General features: G+C 41.9%; 1 protein-coding gene and 1 long non-coding RNA gene across 2 annotated transcripts in view; one reads left to right on the forward strand and one right to left on the reverse strand.

Annotated features, from left to right (window-relative positions):
* Window positions 1-263: 263 nt before the first annotated feature.
* LOC137643687 (uncharacterized) overlaps window positions 264-25,886 on the reverse strand; it is a 26,319-nt gene continuing 696 nt past the window's right edge. Inside the window, exon 2 of the long non-coding RNA XR_011045047.1 lies at window positions 264-463. This is a non-coding gene — a long non-coding RNA (uncharacterized lncRNA). The remainder of the gene's footprint in view (window positions 464-25,886) is intronic.
* LOC137643686 (uncharacterized) lies at window positions 19,274-23,725 on the forward strand. The gene is made up of 2 exons (XM_068376392.1): window positions 19,274-19,466; window positions 23,491-23,725. The coding sequence occupies exons 1-2, from the start codon at window positions 19,311-19,313 to the stop codon at window positions 23,665-23,667; spliced, it is 333 nt and encodes a 110-aa protein (XP_068232493.1). The 5' UTR covers window positions 19,274-19,310; the 3' UTR covers window positions 23,668-23,725.

The following is a 25,886-nucleotide window of genomic DNA, read 5'->3' on the forward strand; positions in this document are numbered from 1 at the left end:
ATCTGGTAATATTTTGAACATTCATATTACTTATTTACCGGGTAGTTTAACTTTACTAGTATTTTATCTTCAGCTATTGATTGTTATGGATACCTATTGGATATGCTGTAAATGAAGTGACCATTGTAAAACAACACCCTAAAATCTCAAGAACTCCAGTCAATTGAGCAAATCAAGGTATTTCTAGTCATGTAATGATGTTTCTCAGAGTACTTCAATACTCCAGAAAAGTTTGATGATGAAGTGGCTGCTTCAGTTGAGACGATTAGGTTCTCCCTTTTGAATAATAAAACTTTCTAGGTTTTTTGTTGTTGTTGTAAACCCCAGATTATTTCAGCCGATGATCTTCTTGGTGTCATTAGGAATGTCTCCCTATAGTGTACTTAGGGTATACAGCATTTGAAGTACAGTATAAATTTTGATCAGGATGCTGTAAATTTCCTTTTCTTTTGAAGATTCTTGTCTGGAAAATATATAAAATATGCTTAATGTACAGATACTTCAGTCTTATTAAAAATTTTTAATGTGCACTTCAATATCAAGACTATAGTTTCAATAAACTATTCTGCGTGATAAACTATAAAGAATATAGAATAGTCTACTGTAATGAATATAAAATAGTGGAAATAATGACAAGCTAGATATGTTCATGACATTTATAATGGCAAATATTACAACCGAAAGTATATCACAAAGTGGAAGAGTATTACTTCATAAATCCTAGCAAGAAAATACTTCACTACAATAATGAATGACAGGCCTCTGATAATCCATCGACTAACAGAGCTCACCCTTATCCTTTAACTTATTTCACAAGATATAGTATAGTAAATATAAGCCAAAAATGGTGAAACCCATAAAAAAATATTACATTAATGAATTTAGTATCAAAATAAGCACATTTGATGTAGATTAGCATTCCAAACTCCTCTAAGTGTATTTAAGGAAATTTTTTACAGCTATTTAAGTAACAGGGGGTATTTTGTAAAATCTAGTCACCTTTTGTACAATCTAAAAAAACAAAAAAAAACCTGTGCATTTCTTTTTATTCCTATTTTATAACTGTATACATCACCAAGAATTGATGAAAATTGAAATTAAAAATCAAATTTATCGTTAATGTCGTCACTAGCTTTTCCCTCTGAAATTTATATATAATGATTGCTCGAATTTCTTGTTATTCACAAGACGCTTGAAGGAAAGAAGTGATAATGGAGGTAAGGTAGGATTTGCAGCAAGCACAGATAGGGGCAAAGAGAACACAGCAAAGACCCTTAAGTAACGCCTAGAGTAGCCAATGTGAGGTAGACTAATGGCACTAATCTCCTACAGAGATGTTAACCATGGCTATGATACTATACTTAACTGGCCTGGAAACTATAAGATAAACTCCTGGGCACAAAATACAACTGAGTTTAGTACTAACATGTAGACAATAATTTTCGTCTTTGGTTTGTTAATGAATGAGGAGACCATTGGTCCAAGCTAGACCTTGTAGCACTTGTTTGTTGGTAGAATAATACCCTTGGTTTTAGTTTTCAAGTTTCTGACATCATTGCTGCTCATTATCTGGTAACTAGACTGGCATGTTAGACACTCCCTGGTCAAGTAGGCACACCCTAACTAAAAACCTATTTCAGTCGCCTTTCTATGTTCCAGTAAAATTAACTTTGTAGCAAGTCCTTCATATTTTGTTTAACAATAAAAACTTAAGTCCTTCAATAGGAGTATGATTTCATTTTGGCTGGAAATTTGCTGTTAAAATTCATAAAGAGAAGGTGGTAGTTAATGTGAATGGCAGGGAAGCTCCCCCACCCCCTCGCCAGAACACAAAGAAGCCAATTTAACCTTCACCTAGGGCATGCAGGGTGGTTGAGGCTTGAAGTGGAACTTTGAGGACTCTGGTTTGTATAGCTAAGAACAATACAAATTTTTTAAATCTGTGAATTGTTCCTACACGAATAAAACCTTCATTCTGAGTAGGACTCACCATTAGGAGGAAGAAAGACCTTATACCCCTACTGGTTAGTTTAAAATCGCGAGATTTCAAGACGCATTGATCTTAAGAAGTGCGGAAATTATGACTATTACTACCTTCCATTTTTTAAGAAATGGATTCTAAAAGGTTAGATTAGGCTACTGTCCTTGGATAGATGGTTAACGGAGAACTTATAACCTCGTAAGGAGATACCGTTATAATGTAGCTATGCGGGGTCTTTATAAAGAATTTTTTTTTTTTACAAAAAGCATCCTCCCCTCGTGAAGAGGATGAAGTAGATAAGTGTGTTTCTATAACATTTTTTAAAGAACAGAGCTCGGTATGAAAGCTTACATGCGTCAAACATTAGATCCAGTAAATAATGCCACAACCGCTGCACTTCAAGAGAGGGAAAGGAGGAGTGAAAAATGCCAGTGACACAATACACTACACAACCTGCTGATCAGCTATCACATGTTCAAGTAAAACCGTGTCTAAAGACTTGAGAGTATACTACCCCAAATAGTGGCCTGTAAAGGTCGTTTACTACTTCAAGACTTCAGCCTTTAGTACTTATGCCACTGACAGGTTCTTTCTTCTTAAAGGCTAGCATACCAATTCCTTCAACTTCATGAAAACGTGCTGGAACTGAATCTTCTGGGTCATCTGCTGCTTGGGGATATGCCTTCTTGATGGTTTCACAAAACCAGAAGGAAATAGTATTCCTTGAATTCTTCTTTTCAGTCGTTGCCATCACTAATGAAAACTTTGAAAATGTAGCCTGAAGGGTTGGGTTTTCTCAAATTGTGTCTAAGCACAATCACAAGACAAATAGGCAAATAATCCAGACAGTTGGTTGCTACCTTAAGGAAGGAGATGGAGAAAGACTCTAATATGTCGTCCATGGCAGGGTTCTAGGTTTTTGTTATGAACTCTGAACACAGGCGAAATAGACCTTACTCCATCTCTTGGAATAACTCACAACCTTGGAAATTCTGTGAAGTATGCATACTCTCTGTTGACACTAATCCCAAGAGAAAAATGGTCTTCTAAGTGAAGTCCTAACTCGACAAGCGTCATAATGGTTCATAACGTGCCCTTTAGACCGAAGGGCTGGTTATATCCCAAGCAGGTTGCCAGAGTTCTTTTGGTGAGCAAGACTACTCGAAGCCTTTCATGAGTATAGAAAATTCCCACGATGAGCCCTTCAGTCTAAAGACATAACTCTAAGGGTTGGGTAGGGGCCTTTTACTCATTGAGAAAATGAGAGCTCTATCTTGTATGAGGTAGTATAACCAACAGGTCTGTAATCGCTTTTATCCCACACCGCTCAGCACTGAGTACGCTCTTGGTACATATTACTTAGCATTTGGGTATGACCTCTGAATGTAACCCCTTCATGTACTTTAGGATTGTAAGACACGTAGCTATGTTGACAAGACCTATACAGACATTGTCTTACTCTTCAAGTGTAGCAGTATCATTCAACTGAGGGCACAGTATTCGGTATTTGATTGACGATGGTTGACAAATGGTGTACACCGATGTCTGTTCTAATTGGTACAGAATGAATCTTTTCCCTCACTCACTTAAAGGGTAGACGGTACTCGTGAAGTTAAAGAGGAGAAGGGCAAGGCCCTTACTCCTAACAGTGGTGTGCACACTTGTTCCTGTGATAGAGGACAGGTAGCCAGTGTGAGTGTCCAACTGGGAAGTGCGCCGATTGCTCAATTTTCCTAGAGCACAATGTAATAGAAGAGGACATGGCACAGGGAATGTACTTTGACAAACAGGAGCATGTGTCCTTGGGAGAGTGTCTCAGTTAGCGAGAGCAAAAAGGTACATCTAAAAGAGATCGTTTGCGTACTGGAAATTGCATAACAATGGATGGGAGCCAGTGTGAAGGAGAGTATGAATGGGCGATGGGTGCATTTGATCAGGAGAGTGGGGGCAATTGGCCCTCCAGAAAATGTGAGAAAGATGAATGCATTAAAAGGTGAGCGCACACAGGTGAATGTGATGTATATCATATTTACCTTATTTAAATGTCAGTATAAATAGATTTCATGCCCCTAAAGCAGTTATTACACATGTGGCAGCCAGTAAGAAAATGAAGAAGACCTTATCATATATTTTTACCCACAAGCACTTTCAATATACACATCAGCCATCAAGTACCTCCATAGGCTCTAAGAAATGGTTGTTACATAAAACTTTGAGACCTGTAACATAAAAATTTTGGATGTTTCATTTGGTTCAAAATGCCAGTAAATGTGTCAGATACTAAAAAGTTCTAAACAAATATGACAATAGCATACGCACAATTATTCAGCCCTGACTTCTAAAGCAGCAAAAAGATGGATACAATTGTTCTTTGGTAAATATATGATACTTTATTTTCTAGACAAATAAATGAACCAAATGTTCCCAACTTCTTGTTTTGTGTCTTATCTGTTTCTGACCTCGAATATTGGGGCAAACCACTTGTTAATGAGTTGTCCTAATCGCCCTGCCCCTTACAATAACAGTTTAAGGGGATACCAGCAGGGTTGCCAAATAACTTGACATCCAAACCGCGGTGCAAAGCCTCAAAAATCATGACAGTTGCTTCAAAAGTAGCCCAATTATAGTAACTTAGCCATCATTAAATTGGTACTAACAACTATAAATATGATATTCTATAGAAATAAATTAGGGGGGGGGGCGTGGATCGAAATCAATCAACTAAGCTTTTGTAGAAGAGTATAACGAAAAATTTATATAATTTGTATTCAAAAACACAGAAAATAAAGATGTATATTTTTTGCAAAAAGTAAATACTAGTTGAATGACATTTAACAAAATTAAAATGAGCAAAATAAGAAGAAATAGAGATTTGTTGTTCATTCAACATGATCATAAAATGAACTAGATTGTAGTGCTTTAATCATAGCTTATGACGACAATCTTGACATTGAACCTGTTGCTTCGACCTGGGCACGTATTTATCAGCCTGAAGGTATTGACTGTGGGAATGATTTTGTTTTTACCCAAAGAAATGTAGGTCCTTTTGGGATTCCTAACCGTAATTCAAAGCCTATTGAATACTTTTCTTTAGTTATAACTGATGATGATATAGATATTCTTGTTCGTGAGACTAACAGGCTATATGCCAACAGATTTTTACCTAGTAAGGAAGTGTGGATTAGAGAACATCCACGAAGCAAATATAGAAGCTGGAAACCAGTAACTCGTGAAAGAATGAAAAAGTTTTTAGCCCTCAGTTTGCTCATTATGGTTTAAACTGTCTATGAACTATTGAAATTTGAAATAGAATAATCGATCTACATTTCCACTTTGAAATTATTATAAAAGAAATTGCATTTGTAAAGACCATTTAAACAATTTATTGACCGCATTTTATTTCCTCCAAAGTAGCCCAATTTCAGGCAAGTAGCAGTACCCTTTTATAAATCGCGAAAAGGTGTTTGAAAGTACCCCAATTGGACGGGTAAACCGTGGGTTTGGCAACACCGAATACCACTAGGAAACTGGGGTTTTAGAAGGGGGGCAACACCAAAAAAAAAAAAAACAAGTGATTTGCAGTAACAGTAAGGATCATAAATTAATAATAAACTCAAGATGACAAATTCGTAGATAATTTATATTTTTCCTAAATATACAAACCTTAGCTATTTAATAGGGGTATTACTTTCGGCATAGCTGAAATGACGAGCCATTAATTTTTAACGAGGATTTACTACCCACACAGCTAGTTAGCGGGGGTAGGGGAGGGTAGCTTGCTACCTACCTACCCCCCCCCCTCTCACACACCTGTGCTTGAGCTCACTTTGCTTGGAGGTAGAACTTCAAAGGGGATAGGGCTGGCGGGCAAGTTTGCTTAAATAGCTAAGGTCTGTATAGTTAGGAAAAATACAAATTATCTACGAATTTGTAATTTGTTCCGTAACTGGAATACAAGCCACGCTACTTAATAGGGGTGACTCACCCACATTAGGAAGGGTGGACATCCCAGCCAGTCTGGCTTTTGGCTTTGCCCGAGGACTCCTTATTTGTGTGTGTAAGCACCTAAGAAATAAGGAGTCCCTGCACCTCGCTAAAACCTTGCTACACAAGGTCTGCGGCCTACGCAAGCTGTGTGTGAAGGTATAATGAAGTGTGACTCATCCTAGAAAGTTGTTCTGAAGTTCTTTAGATGGAAACTTGTAGACTAGGACTTTCCCAATACCACCTCGTCAGGGTATGGGGACGTAACCGTATTAATATTAATACTAGGAACACAAGGGAGCATGGTTTACCTGCAGTGGTTTGAGGTCAGCTATGCAGAGAGCCCAGGCTGCTGCTTTCCCCAAGAGAGGGTATGATGAAGAAAAGAATAAGGGCCAGTCAAACCTTTTCATTCATGCAGACTAAAAGCGGGTAACAACGCCCTCAACCTTCTGCTACTTGTCCAATAAGGAGCTTGAGGTTTTAAACCAGCTGTCGTGCAGCCACCACAGGACCGATAGAGAACGTATCGAGTCTCCTGTGGGTCACGTCTTGCAGGTAGTGGGATGTAAACGTGGTTTGCCGTTTCCACACCCCAGCTTGAAGAACCAGTCACTGAAAAATTTCTTTTGAAGGCCAGGGACGTAGCTACGCCCCTGACATCATGTGCTCTGGGGTGACGTGATGGAGGAGGGTCTAGATTCAGTGCCAGGTTAGTGACCCTGCGAATCCATGCAGAGATGGTGTTCTTGGTGACGCTCCTCTTAGTCCTTCCTGTGCTGACGAATAGTGCACGCACACGAGGACGGGCTGCGGCTGTTCTTTTGAGGTATAGCCTAAGCTCCTTACTGGGCATAGTAAGAGATGGTCTGGGTCATCTGTTACAGTACGGAGACTAGAAATCCGGAAGGAGTCGAATCGAGGATCCGTTACTCCTAGATTCCGAGTCTTAGCAATAAACTCAAGGATGAAGCTGAATGTTACCTCCCCCCATTCCCTTGAAAGGGCGATGTCATACGAGAGACCATGAAGTTCGCTGACTTGCTTGGCCAAGGACAAAGGTAGCAGGAACACCGTCTTCCAGGTTAGGTGGCGATCTGATGCCTGGCGTAATGGTTCATAGGGAGGTCTCTTAAAGAGACCTGAGAACTCGAAAAACGTTCCATGGGGGAGGTCTCACTTCCGACTGAGGGCAGGTAAGTTCTTAACTACGTATGAGTAGAGAAAGTTCTAGCGATGAGGAAATGACCATTCCTTTCAGTCTGAAGGAGAGGCTTAAGGCTGAGCGATAGCCTTTCACTGCCAAGACTGATAGGCGCATTTCTTCCCGCAATTACACGAGGAACTCCGCTATTACTGGAATAGTGACATCGAGTGGGGAGATAACCCTTCCACGACACCAACCACAGAAGACTTTCCACTTAGCCTGGTAGACTGCTATTGATGACTTTCGCAGGTGTCCAGACATCCTGATTGCAAATTGTTGCGAAAATCCTCTCTCAGAGAGGTGATGCTGGATAGTCTCCAGGCGTGAAGTAGTAGTGAACCTACGGCATTGTGGAAGATGTTGGCATGTGGTTGTTTGAGTAGATTGTGTCGTGGAGGGAGTTCTCTTGGTGGCTCCGTTAGGAGTTGCAGAAGGTCCGGGAACCACACTGCGTGATCCCATAGCGGAGCTATGAGGGTTATTAAAAGATTGACCGATGTTCTGGTCTTGTTGAGTACCCTCCTCATCAGACAGAACGGGGGAAAGGCGTAAATATCGATGTTGTCTCACCGTTGTTGGAAACCATCTTGCCGGAGAGCCTTGGGGTCTGGGACTGAGGAACAGTACAGCGGGAGCCTTAAGTTCAGGGCCGTTGCGAAGAGGTCCACAGTCGAACCCCACAAAGTCAGGACTTTGTTGGCTACTGGATGATCCAGAGACCACTCTGGTACTCACTATCTGAGGTGCTCTGCTCAGGTTGTCGGTGAGCACATTCCTCTTGCCCGGAATGAAGCGTGCCGATAGTGGTATCGAGTGGATTTTGGCCCATCTCAGTATCTCAACTGCTAAATGGCATAGTTGCTGCGAAAAAGTACCTCCTTGTTTGTTGATGTAGGCCACTACTGTGGTGTTGTCGCTCATCACCACCACTTGCCAGGTCCTGTTGGAACTGTTGAAGGGCTAGAAAGACTGCCTTCATCTCTAGGAGATTTATGTGGAGGTACCTTTCTGACTCTGACCAGAGCCCTGAGGTCGTGTGGTGCAGCACATGGGCCCCACAACCTTTTTTTTTAGGCGTCCAAAAACAGCATAAAATCCGGGGGGGGGGGGGGGGGGGGGAGGAGGACGAGGAAATCCACACCTTTTCGTAGGTTCTCGTCTGGCATCCACCACTGGAGATCCGTACGTTCCGCAGGTCCCATGGGGACCTGGATGTCCAGGGAGTCGTACGCTTGATTCCACCGGGACTCGAGTCACCACTGGAGGGATCTCATCCTGAGGCGACCATTGGGAACTAGACGGGCCAGCGATGAAAGATGACCGAGGAGACGTAACCACGATTGGGCTGGAAGTTGTTCTTGTCTGAGAAAAGGTCTTGTGACCTTCCTCAGCCTTGCTATCCTGTCGCCTGATGGGAAGGCTTTGTGGAGAGTGGTGTCTATAATCATGATTAAGTATACCAGTCTTTGAGTAGGAAGCAGTGAAGACTTCGAGATTTACCATGACCCCCAGATCTTGGCTAAGTCTCAGAAGTTTGTCTCGGTGTTGAAAAAGGGTTGACACCGAGTCTGCTAGGATTAACCAGTCGTCCAGATAACGGAGGAGACGGATGCCAATCCTGTGCGCCCAAGATGATACTAGGGTGAACACTCTGGTGAAGACTTGTGGTGCTGTGGAAAGACCAAAGCACAGCACCTTGAACTGGTACATTCTGTTGTCTAGGCTGAATCTTAAGTACTTCCTTGAAGACGGATGGACTGGGATCTGGAAGTACGCATCCTTTAGGTCCAGAGTGCACATGAAGTCTTGCGGTCTTACTACTAGTCTGACCGTGTCTGCCATCTCCATGCTGAACGGAGTTTGTTTGACAAACTTGTTCAGAGCTGAGAGGTCAATGACTGGTCTCCAGCCTCTAGACGTCTTCTTTACAAAAAAGTCGACTGAAGAAGCCTGGGAATCCGTCGAGGACATTTTGGAGAGCTCCCTTCTTCAACAGGGTCTGGACTTCTGCCCAAAAGGGCTTGCCCCATTGCCGATCCCATGGCAAGGGAGTTCAATGACACTGGATTCATCGTCAGGGGAGGTAGAGATGATATGAACGGGATGCGATATCCTAGACTGATTTGGGAGATTGCCCAAGAATCGGCCCCGAGTTGCTTCCACCTGTTTGAGCAATTTTGTAGGCATCCCCCCCACTGGTGGAACTGCAGGGGGACTGCCTATCCTAGTGTTTGCGGCCTCGGCTGCTCCCTCTAGGATTTTTGCCTCCCCTGGGGGACTTTTTGCCTTTCCTTTCTTTGACAAGAAAGGGCTTAGACACCAAAGTCTTCGCTGCTGTTGTCGTCGTAGTGGTGGTCTAGACTGGATGGGACTGCTGTGGTGCTGGAGGCTTATAGGGCTTGGATGTTAAAGGCTTATGAAGGCAGAAATCTTAATGAGACTTCCTCCACCTCTCAGCGGCATGTTCCACATCCTTAGGCTAGAACAGGACAGATCCCTCTAGGGAGGAATGTCTGAGCCTATTGATATCGACGCTAGGGACCTTCTGATGGAATCTCTCAGCTACTGCATCCCGACATTTCAGGATGGTATTTGCCCACAAGTTCGAGACTTGGCGGGCCAGAAACTCTATCGTGCGAGTACCTGAGAGAAGGAAGATTTCCATAGCTTTCTGGTACGCTCCTTGGAGAAATCCTCCGAATGTATCAGAATACCTTAGGTCCCCAACCAGATATCGAGCCACGAAGTGGCTTGCATAGCACACTTCGCAACTTTCTCCTGGTTGAGGATCTCGGCTGCCGAGAAAGAGACCTGCCGGTTGGAGTCTCTCTCAAGAGGGACTCCCCCGGTTAGCTCTTCCAGCGAGTGGTGAAGTGGAAGAGCTATACAGGGCTCCTCTAGGATCTCGAAGTACCTCCTCTGTTGTACGCGAGGAGGTGGGAGGAGCTTGTTGGTGGTACCGGAATGGTTGGAGGAGGACATCTCGGAGAGCTGTTGTGAGATCTTGTTCCTGGTACTCTTTACCCCTTGAGACCAGGACAGGGCTGCACTGGTCTTAAGAGGGTTTTAGAGTACCAAAGACGCGGTCTAAGACCATGTCTTTGCCCTCTCGAGGAGGGATCTCTGGGTCAGAAAACCAGTTGAGAGCCCTCGTTAGTCAGAACTTGCCAAAACGCATGTTATGACTCTTGCTGGTCTCCTCCTGATGTAGGACTTGCAGCAAAGTCTCCTTCTATCCCCAAAGGCTCTTCTTGGGGAGAGTCACAGACATTTCCTGAGTGGCTAGTTGGCTCCATCCTAGTCCTAGTAGAGGACATAGGCAATGTTTTTGAGTCTTTAGATTCCTTCCTGGGAAGGATATGACTCCAACATTGACTAGGGTGGCGTGTCCCTTCCAATCCCCGACTGTGTAGACACCTTGGCTCGAAGAGAGGTTTCCTCAATTGGTACGATGGGGAAAGTCTCTCCTCGCGTGATTCTCTTGGAGACGGGAAATCTTCGTCCGAAAGGGAAGGAGAGGCAGTCTGAGGAATAGAAGGAACCTGCCTCGAAGGTCTGCGTGGAGTCAGTTTCGCCCTTGGGGAAGTGACTGCGTCTGGGACTCCTCTTTTTCTCTTCAAAGGGGTAAAAGAAGCCATGGTTCTGTGTCCCAATTCAGTGAAGACAGGCTTGAAAGCCTGAGCTACAGCTCTGATCAGGGCACCTAACCATGGTTGTTGGCTGACAGACATACCCTTGGAAGGGAAAGGGATTAAAGGATCCCTGGGAGGAGTCACAATCACTGGTGGGTTCGCCTGTGGTAGCTTTGGGATCCTGGACCCCTCTGAAAGTTTCTCTTCACCCACAATGCGCAGTGGCCTGCGCTTGCAGGGAGGAGAATGAGGCGATGGCGACCTTGCCGTACATCGTTCATTAGGGTATGTAGTCTCGCGCGCGGGAGGACGACGGCGCCCGCGCGAGGCAGGACGACGGCGCCCGCGCGAGGCAGGACGACGGCGCCCGCGCGAGGCAGGACGACGGCGCCCGCGCGAGGCAGGACGACGGCGCCCGCGCGAGGCAGGACGACGGCGCCCGCGCGAGGCAGGACGACGGCGCCCGCGCGAGGGAGGACGACGGCGCTCGCGCGAGGGAGAATATTGGCGCGCGGGCGCGCAGGATTATTACGAAGAGTACGTGGGCGCAGGAGTGTTCGCGCACATCTGTGCCGGCCGTAGAGCGCGCCCGCGCAATACAAAGTTCCCTAGTGCGCAGGCGCGCAATGGATACATGAGGGGCAGTGCGCCGGAGAATGTTGGCGCGCATCCCTCGGAGAAGATGGCCAAGCGTGCGTACATATCCTTGCGGATACGTGCGGGAGAAGGCTGGCGCGCAGGTGAGCGCTGGCGCATTGGTAAGGGTTGGCGCGCGGGAGAAGACAGCATGGCTGACTTCCCAGAAGGCCTGCTATCAGTTGAAAGTTTGCGTGCAGGTTTTACCTGGCATGTAGGATGGTGTGCAGCATGGCGCGCAGGTTTTACCTGGCGTGTAAGATGGTGCGCAGCATGGCGCGCAGGAGTTAGATGTTGAGTGCGTATGCGCACGTGCAGGAGAATGTTAGCGCGCGGCAGAGCGTGGGCGCCTAGGGGAGTGCTGGCGTGTAGGAGAGCACCACTGCGCAGTAGATTGATGGCGCGCAGGTGAGTGTTGGCGCGCAGATGGGCGCGGGCGCGCAGGTGAGTGTTGGCGCGCAGATGGGCGCGGGCGCGTAGGAGACTGTTAGCGCATGGGCGTAGTTTGTGCAGGGGGCGCAGGCAAGACCTGGCGCGCAGGAGAACGTGGGTGCATATGTGCATGAGGGCGCGCATAGCGCATGATGGAGCTATTCTCATGTTGGAGCGTATGTACCTGTTGGTGCGCACACTCTTGATGCCCTGTGTTAGGGTTATGATGGATTTCCGCGCATAGTGATGGGGCCTGACGAGCTACTAAAGAGCGCTTGTCAGGTCTCATGGGCGCATTGCGCGTATGTTGTTGGCGCGCAACAGCACGCTTGGGTGGAGCCTTGTTAGGCCCATGCAGAAACGGCGACGGCAGGTCTGTCGAGTGGAAAGTCGACGTGTCCTTTAAAAGGACGACCTTCCACTGAAGGCGATAGCAAACGATCTGCAGAAAGGTCCAGGAACAATGCAGGTGCAGTGACGGATGACTGGTCTAGAGGCTCCTCTGCGGAGGACTGCATTGAAGATGTTGAACCAAAGAGGTGCCTCCTCGCCGCAGGTGAAGGAAGGCCTCTATGGCGAAGAGGAAGGCGAGCCTTCCGACGAATGCGCCCTCTGGGGGCCGTTGGATTAGCAAGCTGACCTTCTGCAGTCCTCCGAAGAGTAGTCTCTGTAAGTGAACTCTCCCGAGGGAGAGAAACACTAGCAGGAGAGACTGCCGATGGACTTAGTTTCCCCCTCATAGGTTGACCAGGAACGGGAGAAACTAAGCCGTCAGCTACCGTAGAGTTTGGAGTGGAAGAGATGGGTGAGACCACATTGGATACCTCTGACACCACAACGTCGACAAGAGACAGAGGATCAACCTCTGACAGCGACGATGAATGCTTGACAGCAGCACCCGATCGGATGTAGTTAAGCAAAACCTCCTTGGAGGGCGAACCCGTAAGCCCCAAAGCTGAAATAAGGTGGTTAGTGACATATCCTCCCCCGGGGGGAGAGGTGGAGCTGCTTCACTAGAGGAAGCAACGTTATCTCTCAAGACCCGAGGTTGGTTAACAATACATCGGTCTACGCTACCACTCGATGGTCTCTCGAAAGAGACCGACCGAGTAGGAGCTTCGGAGGATGTTTGCGCAACGAAAGAATAGGCCTTGGGTTTTCCCCTTTCGAAGCAACCTTCGAAGGAGAAATATCTCGTTTGGACTTCTTCCGTCGTCGCGAAAACCTCTCCCTCTGGGAAGCAGACCACTCCCTACACTAACTACCCTCCCCTACCCCGCTAACTAGCGGTGTGGGTAGTAAACGATCGTTAAAAATTAATGGCTCGTCATTTCAGCTATGACGAAAGTAATACCCCTATTAAATAGCGTGGTTTGTATTCCAGTTACGGAACAAACATGGTATTACACAAAATCTAAAAATATATTGAATTATTCTTGTGACTGTAGTATGCTGGAATTGAAGCAGATGGAAAAAAAAAATGACTTGTGAAGCAACATCAGAGAACTTGGGCTTTTGTTTATGTCGAATAAAAAAAGCTGTCAAAAAGTAACAATGCATGCGCAATAACCAACATAATAATTGAAAAGTAAACAATCAGCTTGGAAAATTAAGTAGTATTCACATTTTAGTCAATCGATACAGGGGTTATGCCCCAGGCCCCCTTTAGTCATAGACAAAAATGCCAAAATAGCCAACACTTGTTTAATTCTTATAGTGAATTCTATTTTCGTAAAAAAATAAATTGGAAAATTTTTGATACTTTATTTCTAGCCAAATACATGAGCCATATATTCTCCCTACTTATGTTGTGATTTTCCATTTCTAACCATGAATATTGGGCCAAATACCTGTACATAAGTTTTCCTACCTCCCATATAACAATTATGGGGAACCCCAGTGAAAAACTGGGGTACTGGGTGGGAAAACTGTGGTATTGGGTGGTATAACACAAGTGATTTGCAGCAATAGTAAATTGTCAGAAATGCAAGATAAATGGCATGAAGTTTGGGTGGGAAAACTGTGGTATTGGGTGGTATAACAAGTGATTTGCAACAATAGTAAATTGTCAGAAATGCAAGATAAATGGCATGAAGTTGAAGTATCATATTACCTATGATTCACATGTTTATTCGCTAACAAATAAACGATCTCACTGCTCCTCTGTTCTGGCAAGCAGTACATAAATGTGCTGTGAACGTCATACTTGCAAGTTACTATCAAAGTATCAATTTTATGACAAATTCAAAGATTTGTATTTTCCCTAATACAAACCTGGAGTTATTTGTGGAAAATCTTTCGGCAAAGCTGGAAGGTAGCCGTAATATTTTAATTGTGGAGTGGCAAGCCTACCTAAACACTTGCTGTGGGTAGGTAGGGGTGGAGGGGGTACCAAACGACCTATAACTAACAGCTCAGTGAATCTTGTCACTTTTTTAGTGCAGGCAGGACTTATCGGGGAACAGGTGATGGCAAGACAATTAATATAAAACTCCAGGTTTGTATTAGGGAAAAAATACAAATGATCTATGAATTTATCATTTATTCCCACACTTACAAACCTTACATTATTTAAATGGATGACTCACCCTTAGGTAAGTGGTAAGTACAACTAGTGGCTTAGTCATTGACCCACGTTTGCCTAGCACAGTGTTAGACTGTGGTCTTGGGAAAACCTTGCCACCTCGCTTATCAAAACAACGAGACTGATAGCAGCCTGAGCTACATTATTGTTGTGAGATATAGCATATGAACGTCTAGGTAAGATGCCTGGAGTCTAAATAGAGTCCTTTCAATGACGTCACTGGGAATTGCCGGCGGCCATGCTGGAGGGCATACAAAGCGAAAACATGGCAGCTGCTACAGCGAATATGGACAATGAGAGCGACTTTGTCAAACAATTGTCTGGTGATGATAAGCGTTTTTACAAGCAGAAACTCTATCTAATTGATGGCCTAGATCCATACCAGATGCAAAATTCATTCAGTCAAAATATTGCGGATTTTCCCAGTATTTCATACATTGATATGGTGAACTACTTGGTACTGTCGGCCAACCCAGAACATGAGTGGGCATACATTTCCATTGAATAATCTGCTTCCAGAGTTCGTTGTTTTTCCCTTTAATGCTTTTAAGTCCAAAATTAGATAAACACTGGGCCAATGAAGAGAGTGTTTATAATTATAAAGCTAATATTGATCATTTAGCCTAACCTTGTGTATTATAATTTTTGATTGTCAAAATGTATGTAAAAGTTTTGTATTATAATGTCAAATCTTTATCAGTTCATGCCTAAACATTGTGTTTGTGTTTGGTTACAAATGCTATAATTTCTTATATACATATAAACACATGATTGACAAACACAATTGTAATGCTCTTGGATGATCGTTTTGCCTCCTTGCAATTAAATGCGAAAGTTTAATTACTTTTTCAATGTTTCATATATAAGCTGAAGACCCCTTCGGGTTAAACCAGCTTTCAGATATTATTATTTATAATCAATGTTTATTCATCACATAGGCCTGTATGTCTGCACAATTTAATACACAAATTTAAATAAATATAAATATACACTTAATTATATATAGGCATGAGCACCTTGACGAAATAGAGACCTAGGTAAGTAGCCTTTGTTAACATAGCCAATATGGGCGCTTTTAATTTTTGTTTTGAAAATCTGAGATGCCCCTTTGATGTTTAAAAATTGAGATGCCCCCTCCCCCACACACACTACACACTGAACTGACGATGATACTTGTCAAGTCACCTATGCGATTGGATATAGCATGTTTACATAGGAATAATGATACTTTTAGAGCCTGGCCGAGACTGACCTGATATGAAATTATCAGAACAAATACGTGCGTAGGGTAGTGAGGATTCACGTAGATCAGCCCGTGATATTCTGGTCAACCACAAGTCACGTCTGCACTTGGATAATTCCTCTGTATCTTTGTCCTGATTCTGAATAACTGCCGGTATGCGGTAGAAACTCTTGTCATCTCTTCGTCCTCGATTCCCACAGCCAGCAATAGCGCAAAAACTGGGCATTGTGTGAATGTGAATGTGATGAAATGGCTAAATATTCAACAGTTCAACCATAGCTACTCACTGAACGCATCTTTGTTTGCCCTCCAAGATGGCGGACCGGAAGTTTGATGACGTGTAATGAAAGGACTCTATAGGAAACTTACACATAATAAAGACATTTCCCAATGCCTAACTCACAGGAAGCATTGGGGATGTGTACAAGTATAAATGTTAACTATACTAGGTTACACACGGGAAATGGTTATTACCTGCAGAAGTTGAAGCCAGCTTGCATAGGGACCTATGGAGCTGTATCCCAAAAGAGGGGAAGATGACAGGAAAAATGCCAGACACTTTCATGCATCCCAGACTTAACCCGGGTTATCAATACTCTCAACCATCTGTTACTTGACCAACAAGGTGCTAGAGGTCATTCTAAACCACCTGTTGTGCAGTTACCACAAGATCGATAGAGAACGTATAGTCTCTCCTGTGGGTCACGTCTCGTAGATAGTGGGTGGTGAAGGTCATCTGACGCTTCCACATGCCCTCTTTTAAAACTTGCAACCTGGAATAATTGCGTTTGAATGCCAGGGACATAGTGATGCCCCTGACATCATGAGCCCTAGGTCTATGAGCTGGAGGAGGGTTCTGATTTAGAGAATGGTCAATGACCCTAGGGATCCAAGCCAAAATGGTGTATTTGGTTACCTCCTCTTCCTTTAACCCAAACTAACAAATAATGCTGCTAGTCGAGGCTGGGTTGGTGCAGTGCGTTTAAGATAATATTGTAAACTCCTCACTGGATATAGTAATAATTGAATCTGGATCATAGGTTGAAGAACGTAGATTCTTAATATGAAAGGGCCTAAATCAAGGGTCCAGTACCCTTGGATTTTGAGTCTTAACAATGAACTCAGGGACGAAGCCAAGTGTCACCTCCCACCATCCCCTTGAATGGGTGATGGCGTATGAGACCATGAAGTTCGCGAACTCTCTTTGCCGAAGCTAAAGCAAGCAGGGAGCCATCTTCAAAGTGAGATTACGGTTTATTGCATGGCATAATGGTTCGTATGAAGATCCCTTCAGGGAGCAAGACGCGAAACACTTCCAAGGAGGAGGTCTTACCTCTGACTTGGGACAAGTGATCTCATAACTTCGAATGAGTAAGGAAACCAGTAATTTTTCATAATAAACCCACCCAGCACTTTAGTTGTTGTGTGTTTTTGTCAGGTAAAACATGTGAAAAAAAATAAATTCTTGTCAATACATTATCCTCGCAAATTCATAACAAAAAAAAAATTAATTTAACTTACGGTAAATAAAGATTTTTTCTAAGTACCTTTTTTATCTTCAGTGACACGGAGAGTAGCTCCTGTTACTTCGTATGTTCATTCCTATTCTATTAAGCTCCACCCCTTTGCGCACTGTGATAATTTTCGCCTGATTGCGCCAAAGTCGTGGTTATCCACAACCCTACTGCGCGTGCGTGAAAAAAAAAAATTTCTCCCATTTTGCGGGCTCTGTAATATGATTTGGCCTATCAGAATCTAGATACATTATAATCTCACCATTTCATTGATCCTTGATGAAAAACGTTATTCATGCATATCCGTGAAGCCCGCTCATTTTCAAATTAGAAAGCATTCCTTGGCCGCTTGACCGTTCATTAGTTCAGTGATGGCGACTGTGTACTGGTTGGGAATTTACCCCACATGAGGCTATTAGACTATTTTTAACAAATAATGAAGAAACTTTAAAATTTTTGCGTAATCACAGTGTGCTCCCTTTAGAAATATAACTTGCCCGAAGTGTTACAAATAGTGTTCTTTGCGACCTGATCGCCATTGTTGGCAGTGTCACGGTAAATTCATTTATATGTTTTTAGCATTTATATTTTTTATATATTTGCAGGTAGAACCTTGGCTAGGGACTGTGACCTGGGAAGGTTTGTGACCTGGGAAGGGGGTCCTGGGGCTTGCCCCCAGCTAGGGGTTGTGACCTTGGAAGGGGCTAGAAGTTGTGACCTGGGAACTACTAGATTAGGTTAGGTGGGTTTGTTAGGTTCTGTACCCTTTTGTACCCTATATATATATATTGTGTTAAGGGTATATAGAAAAATGCTTTAACACATTTTATTTAATTAATTTACTAAAAAAATAATGTAAATTAATAAAAACATTATTTATCGATTTCGAAGGGTTTGCAGTGATATTGTAAGGGAATTTGGTAATATTCAAGGGGATTCTAGTAATTCGTGGTTCCCGCGTAGCGCAATATACGGCTGAGCACAAATCCGTTGAACATTCAATAGAAAACGGGACTCGGAAGAAAAAGGGCCAACGATAGTTTTCGTTAAGTGTTGTTCCTCATATTTTTTCATGAAAGAATATTTTTTTTTTATTTTTCTAGTTGTTTTGTTGTGTTTTGCCGTTATTCTCTTCAGCAATTCGTTATTTTTCAGTACCCTACCTGTTCTTCTCTAAATTAAAGCTGGGTGGCGATACTCAGAAAATGATACATTCGCGGAAGTTAATAACATCAGAACACAACAAAACAACAAGAAAACTAACGAAAAAAATATTTTTTCATGGAAAAAGCGCTGGGTGGGTTTATTACGAAAAATTACCAGGAAACCTCCAATGAAGAGGAAAGGTCTACTCCTTTCAGGCTAAAGGCTAGGTTTAAGGCTGAGCCATATACTTTCACCGCCGAGACCAAGAGTAGTTTTTCCTCTCAAAGGTATAAAAGGAATTCCGCTATTACTGGAATAGTGGCCTCGAGGGGACAGATACCCCTTCAACAACACCAGCCACAGAAGACTGTCCACTTTGCCTGGTATACAGAGGCAGAGGACTTCCACATGTCACCAGACATCCTCTTTGCAACTTGTTGCGAAAAACCTCTCTGATAGAGGGGATGCTGGACAGTCTCCAGGCTGGAAGCCGTAAAGATGGGACGCTATTGTAGAAGATGTTCGTGTGTGGTTGTTTGAGTAGATCTGACCGTGGAGTAAGTTTTTTCGGGAGATCTACTATGAGGCGCAGAAGGCCTGGAAACCATTCTGCATGATGCCATAGTGGAGCTACTGTATTAGGGCCATCATTAAGTTGTTGGATGCTCTAGTTTCGTTGAGCACTCGTCTCATCAGACAGAACGGGGGAAAGGAGTACATGTCGATGTTGTCTCACCGTTGTTGAAATGCATCCTACCACAGAGTGAGGGTCTGGCACTGGGGAGCAGTACTTCAGGAGCCTGCAGTACAGGGACGTTGTGAACAGATTAAGCGCGAAGTTTGCGACAAAGTTGTGCTGCCATCTTCGAACAAAGGTGTAAACACGTGTGTTCTGGTAATTATAAAGCCGCTAGAATAACATAACATAACAAAGCTCAAAATATATTAAACATGGTGCCTAAGAGAGAATCAGTGAAAGGTGCAGTGGGTGTGAGTGTGAGAAGGAAGGAAGTGAAAGGGGGAAAAGGAGAGGAAGAATATTCAAGTGACTCTGACCATGAAGAAAGGATGGCTGGTCCAAACGACTGCGGATGGTGCAAAAAAGGGGTAAGATCGAACCAAGAAGCGATACATTGTGATTTGTGTGATGTATGGTTTCACATAGGCTGTGGTCAATTAGAAAGGAGTGAATTTAAGAAAATCAGTGAATCTAAACATGCCCGATGGTTCTGTGGTAGGTGCAGGGGGGATTTCAAAAACTTGAAGGCAGAAAACAAGAAACTTAAGAAACAGTATGATGAGCTCAGGGATAATTTCATAGGGCTGCAGGATACGGTAGATGAGTTAAAAAAGGAGATTAGGTCATTGGTGGATAATAATATGATAGGAACGGGTCAGCTGACAAGAGAAGAAGTTAGGGAGGAAGTCAGGGCAGAGATGATAGAAATAAGGGAAAAGGAGAAAAAGAAAAACAATATAGTAATTTTCAATATAAAAGAAAGTACAAAAGTTGATAATAATGAAAAGCTGAGAGATGATTTTGATAAATGTGGGAGTTTGATTAATGTCGAGTTAGGAATGAATGATGTGGAAATTGAAGAAGTGGGTAGGTTAGGCAAACCAAGGGAAGAGAGAGAGGAACAAGGACAAAGACAAAAACCAAGGCCCCTGCTAGTTAAGCTTAAAAGCACCAAGGAAAAATGGGGAATAATTGCAAGGGGCAAACACCTCAGGAAATCAACAAAAGAGGAGTTGAGACAAGTTTTCATTGCACCTGACCTCACTTTTAGGGAAAGGGAAAAAGAAAGGAAGTTGCTAGAGGAATTGAGAGAGAAAAAAGAAAATGGAGAACAGGGGTGGTACATAAAGAGAGGAGAACTAGTAAGAAACGACAATTTTCGTCAAGAAGCAAACGCAAGCAGAGCGAATTAGGAAAGGTATAAATTTAGACAAAAAAGTTAACCAATGTATAAGAATATGCCTGTTAAATATCCAAGCACTAACCAAGCAGAAATTAATAGAAATAGAAAAAGAGATAAACACAAATAAAGTTCATATATTTTGTTTGACAGAAACGCACCAAAAAATAGATAAAATACAGCTGAGTAAAGGTCTGTTAAAGTTAGAAAAAAGAAGGGATTTTAAAGACAAAAAGGGTGGAGGGTTAATGTTAATTTTTAAAAACAATAATATCACTGAAGTAGAGGAAATAGAAACCAAACATAGCGATATTATAATGGTACAGAGCAAAATCCACAGCTTAGTATTCCTGATAATACTGGTATATTTCGCAGCAGGAAATACAGAAGATAGAAAAAGAGATCAAGAATTGAAAGTGGAATGTGAAAATTTAATACAAAAAGCAGGAGAAACAACACCTTTGCTAGTTATGGGGGATTTTAACGGCCACGTTGGATTTCTTGGGCACCAACAAGTAGACAGAAATGGGGAAATGGTGCTAGATTGGATGGGTAACCACAACCTAACACTATTAAATGGAGATGAAAGGTGCTCAGGACTATACACATGGAATAGACAAGATCAGCATAGTGCTATTGATTTTGTACTTGCAAATATGCTATATAAAAAATTTAAATGTATGGAAATAGATGAAGATAAAACAATATTAGATATATCAGATCACAACTTAATAACAGTAGAATTGGAAGCAAAAACAAATAGCGAAAATAATTACAATAAAGGGAAGTGGGAAGAAATTACATATTATAGCAGTGACGCAAAAGATATAGACGAATATGTGAAATCTATAGAGAGAAAACTTGTCAGCAAGGATGTAAAAAATATTGATGAGCTAAACATAATAATGGCAGAAATGAAACAAGAACATTTGGCTAAAACATATAGGAGAAGGGTAACAAATGAAGGGAAGAACAAAGAACAACCTTGGGTAACCGAGGAAATAAGAAGAAAGATTAAGGAAAGAAAGGAACTTAATAGAAAAAAGAGAAATGAAAAAGATATTAGGATAAAAAGAGAATTAGAAGAAAAATACAATCATAAGAAGAAAGAAGTACAAATACTGGTGAAAGAGAGCATAACGTTATATGAGAAAAAGAAGACCAGGGAGATAAGAGATGATAAAAACAATAAACTATGGGAAAACATAAACAAATTAAGAAATAGCAAAGAAATAAAAAGCGAGGCAATACAATTATATGGAGAGAGAGGAAATAAACTATCAGATGAAGAGGCTAAAGAAGAATTAGTAAAATTTTGGAAAACAGTCTACAACACACATGAAAATAGAATAACTGAGATCTGGAATGAGGAGGAGGAGAGTGAATACCTGGATAATTTGAGAAGAGAAAACGACATTATAACTGTAAATGAATATAGTATACCTGAACATCTAAGGGAGCATTACGATGCTGTACTTAATGTCGAAGGAATAATTAAACCCATGCCCGCCGCTGAAATGAGTAAAGGTAAATTAGAAAAATACTTAAAACGTCTAAAGAAAGGTAAAGCAGCAGGGCCAGATGGACTAAAGCCAGACTACTACAAAGCAATGATGATGAGTGATATATGCAAGAATACACTAGTGAACTGCTACAAAGAGGAACTAGCCAGCAAAGAAAAACCCAAAAGCTGGAAAGAATCCAGAACAAAAATGTTAAAAAAGAAAAACAAGCCAACAGCAAAGGAATTGAGACCTATAGCTCTCACAAATGTATCATATAAAATATACATGGCTTTTATCAAGGATGAAATAGAAAGGCATTTAAAAAGTAATAATGCCATAGAGGATAGTCAAGCGGGATTTACAGAAGGAGGAAGGATTGAGGATAATATATTCATCTTACAATACATGGTCGAAGAAACTTTCAAAAATAAGAAAAAACTCATAGTGGCCTCTTTAGATTTCAAAAAAGCTTTCGATTCCATAAAAAGGGAAGCACTGATAGAAACATTAAAGCAATACAAAGTACATACTAGTATAATTAACTCTATAGCTGAAGTGTATGTGGGAGACTCGACTACGTTAGACATAGGGGAAAGAGTAGAACAAAAATTGAGCGTAAGCAGTGGAATAAAGCAAGGCTGTACTGCCTCTACAACATTATTCAAATTAATTACTTATCAGATTATAAAACAAGTAGAAAGGGAAGGTAATGGTTTTAAAAATGATATTATAAAGCTAGTAGTATTATTTTTTGCTGATGATGTCCTAGTGCTTGCTGAGAATATAGAGGATGCTGAATTAAACATAAGGAAAGTGATAGATATAGGAAAGCAGTGTGGTTTAGACATAAATAGAGACAAAAGTAGCGTACTTATATATAATATGAAGGAGAAACCAGATAATATAGAGGGAATAAGAGTAGTAAGCAATATTAAATACCTAGGTATCAAGGTAGATGATGGTAGGAATATGTTCAAAACACAGAAAAGTGAAATGATAGTTAAGGCGCAAAAGCTAGCCAATCTTACATATTCGATCATAGAAAAAAGCTGTAATAAGATACTGATAGGGAAAACATACTGGAAAAGTGTAGCACTACCTTCTATATTATATGGAACAAATGTGATTAACTTAACAGAAACGGAAATAGAAAAGTTGCAGAGAATAGAGAATGGAGTGTATAGAAGGATGTTAGGGGCTGTAAAGAATACAGCAATTGTAGCCCTGAGAGGGGATGTAGGAGCATCAGCTATGAAAACAAGGGTAATGGATGGTAAGCTGAGGTACCTTAATAGCATTTTTAAGGGAGAAAAGGACCTACTTACAGCAATAGTCAATGATATGGAAGAAAAAGAGAGGAAGTGGTGGATGCATGTGAAGAAGTATGCTGAAGAATGTGGGATGGCGATGAGAGAAGTCAAGAGATGTACGAAAGAGGACATAAAGAAGAGAACAAGAGAATGGGACACAAGCAAATGGAAGAGTGAAATGGAGTGTAAGGAGAGTTTAATTTTGTATAAAAACTGGAAAAGTGAAATCAAGGAGGAGGAAGTGTATGACAATACATTTTCGTCAATTTTATTATTTAGAGCAAGGACAAACTCATTGGGCTTGAATATAAGAAACAGACACCAAGATGGAAATATAAACTGTGTATTCTGTGATGTAGAAGAAAATGCTAACCACTTTATATTATATTGTCCACAGTTTAGTGATATAAGAATAAAAGCAATTGAGCTTCAACAACCATACGAAGAAGATAGTGCACAAACAGTTGGAAAATTCCTTTTTTGTGAAGAGAATATTGAAAATAAGAAAAGTATACTACAACAAATGTGGATGAAAAGAGAAAAACTAGTGAAAATAAGGAACACACAAAACTAAAAGACACAGAGGCGCCGTTGTAAAGGCTATGCCTCACCCCAGAACCTGAACCTGAACCTGAACAGATCCACTGTCAGGAAACTCCACAGTCAAGACTTTGCTGGCTATCAGAGGATTCAAAGACCATACGGAGACCACTATCAGTCTCTCTCTGCTCAGATTGTCAGCAAGCACAATCCTCTTACCAGGAATGAAGCGAACTGATAGGGAAATCGAATGATCTTCTGACCATTGTAGAATCTCTACTGCAAGATGGCATTGGGGCTGCTTAAAGGTACCACCTTGTTTATTAAGCCACTACTGTGGTGTTGTCGCTCATTTACATCACAGAGTGACCCACCACCAACTGATAGAACTGCTGGAGAGCTAGAAAGGCTGCTCTCATTTCCAAGATATTTATGTGCTGGTAAGGGAGAACAGCTTATTTACAGTGGAAGAAAGGTCAAATTCATTGAAAGCACATTACTTACAGTAGGAAAAGTGGTTTTTTCTCTTGGAAATTTACTTCCGTGTTCTAGAATCTTACCGAAAAAGACTATCTTAGTAAGCAAATCAATTAGAACTTAGGAGCTGACCCTATATTATATCTATATGGGGTACATTTCCAAATTAACATTGAATATCAACAAACAAGACACTTACCGTTCAGTGGTATGAGGTTATGCACACCTGCATTTGAGTTTAAACATGAAAATGTAGAATGAGAAGAAAAATCACTAAAGTATACACATTACCCTAATTATATCCATGAGGATGATGGTTAATGAACAAACAATAATTGTTAGGGTTGTGGTGGCCGATGTGATAACGTTCCTGACTGGTGATCACTAGACTGGGGTTTGTGTCCCACTGAAACTTGTTAGTTCCTTTGGTCGCCGCTGCGGTTTCATTGTAGTGTATTACAGGGCAATGTAACCTAGGAAAACAACTACTTTTTCTTATAGAAAAAATTACGCTCTCTTCGAAAATGACACTCGTTCCCGTCGCAAATTAATAGTTTCAGAAATATATATACATCTATATCCTCCAATAATGGGGGACCCCCAGTGGGAACTCGGGGTTTTGGGTGGGGAAAACATACTGGGGAATCGATATATAAACGTAAAACAAGCCTTTTCTTCTCTATACATTACCTTCTTGAAATTATAATAACCGGAGGAAAATACAAAACAGTATATCTGGATAAACTTTGGAGGCCCCGTTACAGAGATTGTGTCATGAAAAAATACAGTAACCAGTGCTGCCAACGTCCGATGTAGATCAAATGTTATTTTGTGACCTGTCATACTACTAGGCTAGGTTAGGTGGGTTTGTTAGGTTCTGTGCCCTTTTTGTACTTTTTATATATTGAGTAAAACTTATATGGAGAAATTATTTAAAATACATATGGAAATATCTATCATTACTATCTTTAGTAATGTCAGCGTGCCGTTGGTAACTCTGTGTACCATCGTCAACGTTGGTAACACTGTGTATTATTGGTAACGTTGCTAATGTTATCGTTCGTTCGTTAGAGAAGTGACACCGTGCAACTCGTTATCCGAATTGGTTGATCTTTGTTTCCGATTGAAATGAACATCAAATTCGGTTAATTCACGTTATTTACTATAGGAATACAATTATATACCATTTCCCCAGTATGTTTTCCCCACCCAAAACCCCGAGTTCCCACTGGGGGTCCCTCATATCGTAGGATATAGATGTATATATATTTCTGAAACTATTCATTTGCGACTGAAACAAGTGTCATTTTAGAAGAGGGCGTAATTTTTTCTATAAGAAACAGTAGTTTTTTTCCTAGGTTACATTGCCCTGTAATTCACTACAAAAATACCGTCGCTGCAACCTCACTATCCTTATGAGTTAAGGATGGGAGGGTGGGTGGGTTTGGGGGAGCCATTAGGTCCATCTAGTGAGTCATTAGCAGCCACTGCCTGGCCCTCCTTGGTCATACTTTAAGTGGAGAGGGGGCTTGGGCGCCGATCCTAAGTTTCTATGGTCATTCTCTAGGACATTATCTTGCTTGATAGGGCAATGTCACTGTTCCTTGTCTCTGCCATTCATGAGCGACCTTTAAGTGTTGCGCTCCGCACGTTAGCCAAGTGGGGGAATATTTTGCCTGACAAAAATTCGATGACCAAACCACCTATATCCTACCGGTAACCCGACACCTTGGCATAACTGTTCATTTGGGTATGAGACGACTACTGTATGGTGCA

Source organism: Palaemon carinicauda, chromosome 7, assembly GCF_036898095.1.
Source record: "Palaemon carinicauda isolate YSFRI2023 chromosome 7, ASM3689809v2, whole genome shotgun sequence".
NCBI lineage: Eukaryota > Metazoa > Arthropoda > Malacostraca > Decapoda > Palaemonidae > Palaemon > Palaemon carinicauda.

Bases quoted from the DNA above. Each gene is read 5' to 3' on its own strand.
- LOC137643686 (XM_068376392.1), top strand. From the start codon at position 19,311: ATGGTGCCTAAGAGAGAATCAGTGAAAGGTGCAGTGGGTGTGAGTGTG. The intron at 19,467-23,490 runs GTAAGATCGAAC...TATTGTCCACAG, and splicing joins GCGGATGGTGCAAAAAAGGG to TTTAGTGATATAAGAATAAA.